General features: G+C 51.0%; 1 protein-coding gene across 1 annotated transcript; it reads left to right on the plus strand.

The window, feature by feature from the left end:
• Positions 1-1,074, plus strand: LOC123395606 (vegetative cell wall protein gp1-like). Its single transcript, XM_045090631.1, has 2 exons — positions 1-361; positions 472-1,074. The coding sequence occupies exons 1-2, from the start codon at positions 187-189 to the stop codon at positions 849-851; spliced, it is 555 nt and encodes a 184-aa protein (XP_044946566.1). The 5' UTR covers positions 1-186; the 3' UTR covers positions 852-1,074.
• The last annotated feature ends 658 nt before the right edge of the window (positions 1,075-1,732 follow it).

Below are 1,732 nucleotides of genomic sequence, written 5' to 3' on the forward strand. Positions count from 1 at the left end.
TACGCCGCCCGTGACGCGTTGTGACAAACCCAAGGGACGGCCGACGGCACATGCATGTATTCCGTCTCGCCTCGTCTCGTCTCGTCTCTGACAACGAAGCGGCGTTCTTCTTCCCAACCTCCTCCCCGTTGATAAATACGAGTACTCCTACGTCCTACCAAGTTAAGCAGGCGACGTGGAGATCAGATGCGCTTCCATCTCTCGAGAATGCGCGGCTCGCGCCTGCTCCTGCTACTGGTGGCCTTCTCTTTGTTCCACGGCCACCTCGCCGCCCGCCATGGCCCGAGGCACGCGCCTGCAGCCGTCGCCGTCGTAGGCTCCGTCGGCCCCGGCGGCGCGGCCACGGACGCTGCTTCCTCAGGTGCGCCCACGGACTTCATGTTGCAAAGAGTCGTCAGCTAGCTCGCTAGTGTGGCCGGCCATACTAACATACATCTGCACACGATCCTTGTACCATGTCGTCGATTCCAGGCGCCCAGGCCGCCGTCCGGTGCCAGGACGGGACCGTTTGCGGCGAGAAGGGCTTGTTTTTCCCGCCGATTCCTCTCGTGCCGGAGCCACCGAACATCGGGGGCGTGCCCATCCCGCCGAACCCGATCACGCCGGCGCCGCCGTCGCTCGTCCCGCCGGTGTTCCCCGCCCCGTCTCCGCCATCCATCCTGCCGCCGCTCGTCCCGCAGCCGCCGCCAGCTTCGCTGATACCACCGGTGCTGCCGTTGCCGTTCCTTCACCCCCCGCCTCCACCGCCGCCGCCGCCGTCCATCCTCCCGCCGGTGCCCGTCCTCCCGCCGCTGATCCCTGGCGTGCCGCCAGCTTCCTCCTCGAAGAACGGCCGAGCGGTGAAACCATGAGGAAGATGCTGGTCTTCCTGCTCTATTGAGTTATCTACGAGTATATCGTGAAATGAAATCTTATGTATACCGGAAATACTCCATTTTATGGCTCTCGTGGTTTTTGGTTTTTGTGTCACTCGTTTTATTATTTGCAGTATATCGAACTGATTTGAATGTACAAGTTGGCTTCAAGTAGAGGGAGTATATCTGATTATCGAGAAACCCTAATTTTCAACCGAAAGGACGCGCCTTTTGTCCCTTTTTCTTTGTCCGTTTTGGAACGGTTTCGTCCACCTCTTTTGCATTGTGACAAGTTTTCAATGCGCGGACGCATTTTCGTCTTCATAAAGCAATTAACGTACGCACGCATTTTCGTCTTCATAAAGCAATTAATCGTACGCACGCATTTTCATCATCGTGATCGGCATGCGTTCATTCTTTTAACTCTTTACAATGATATGAAAAAAATTATCCATGCTTCACATAATTCAAACAAAATACAAATATATCATAGCATCACAAGTTAATAAAATATCTCATAGTCTATAAGTCAAATAAAACTTAAATTATCTCAAATACATTTTTTAAATAGGTGCTACATCTACTGATTGTCAATGTGAGCCAATATATATTCAACCAAATCATTTTACAGCTGAATATGAGTTTTTCAATCACGCATTTGATGATAAAATTTGATGAACTGTGCAAATGTTATCGCTCCTTCATGCTCAGGCACAACATTGTCATCATGAAATTAAAATCATTGGTCACAAGGTACGTTCCAGGCGTTCATCCTTCATGATTATATTGTGCATGATCACGCAAGCAGTCATCACAATCCACAATTTCTTGATGCTCCAAGTTCCACGAGGATACTGAACGATGCCCCATCAAGATTG

The sequence above is a fragment of the Hordeum vulgare genome, chromosome 5H (assembly GCF_904849725.1).
Source record: "Hordeum vulgare subsp. vulgare chromosome 5H, MorexV3_pseudomolecules_assembly, whole genome shotgun sequence".
NCBI classification, from domain to species: Eukaryota; Viridiplantae; Streptophyta; class Magnoliopsida; order Poales; family Poaceae; genus Hordeum; species Hordeum vulgare.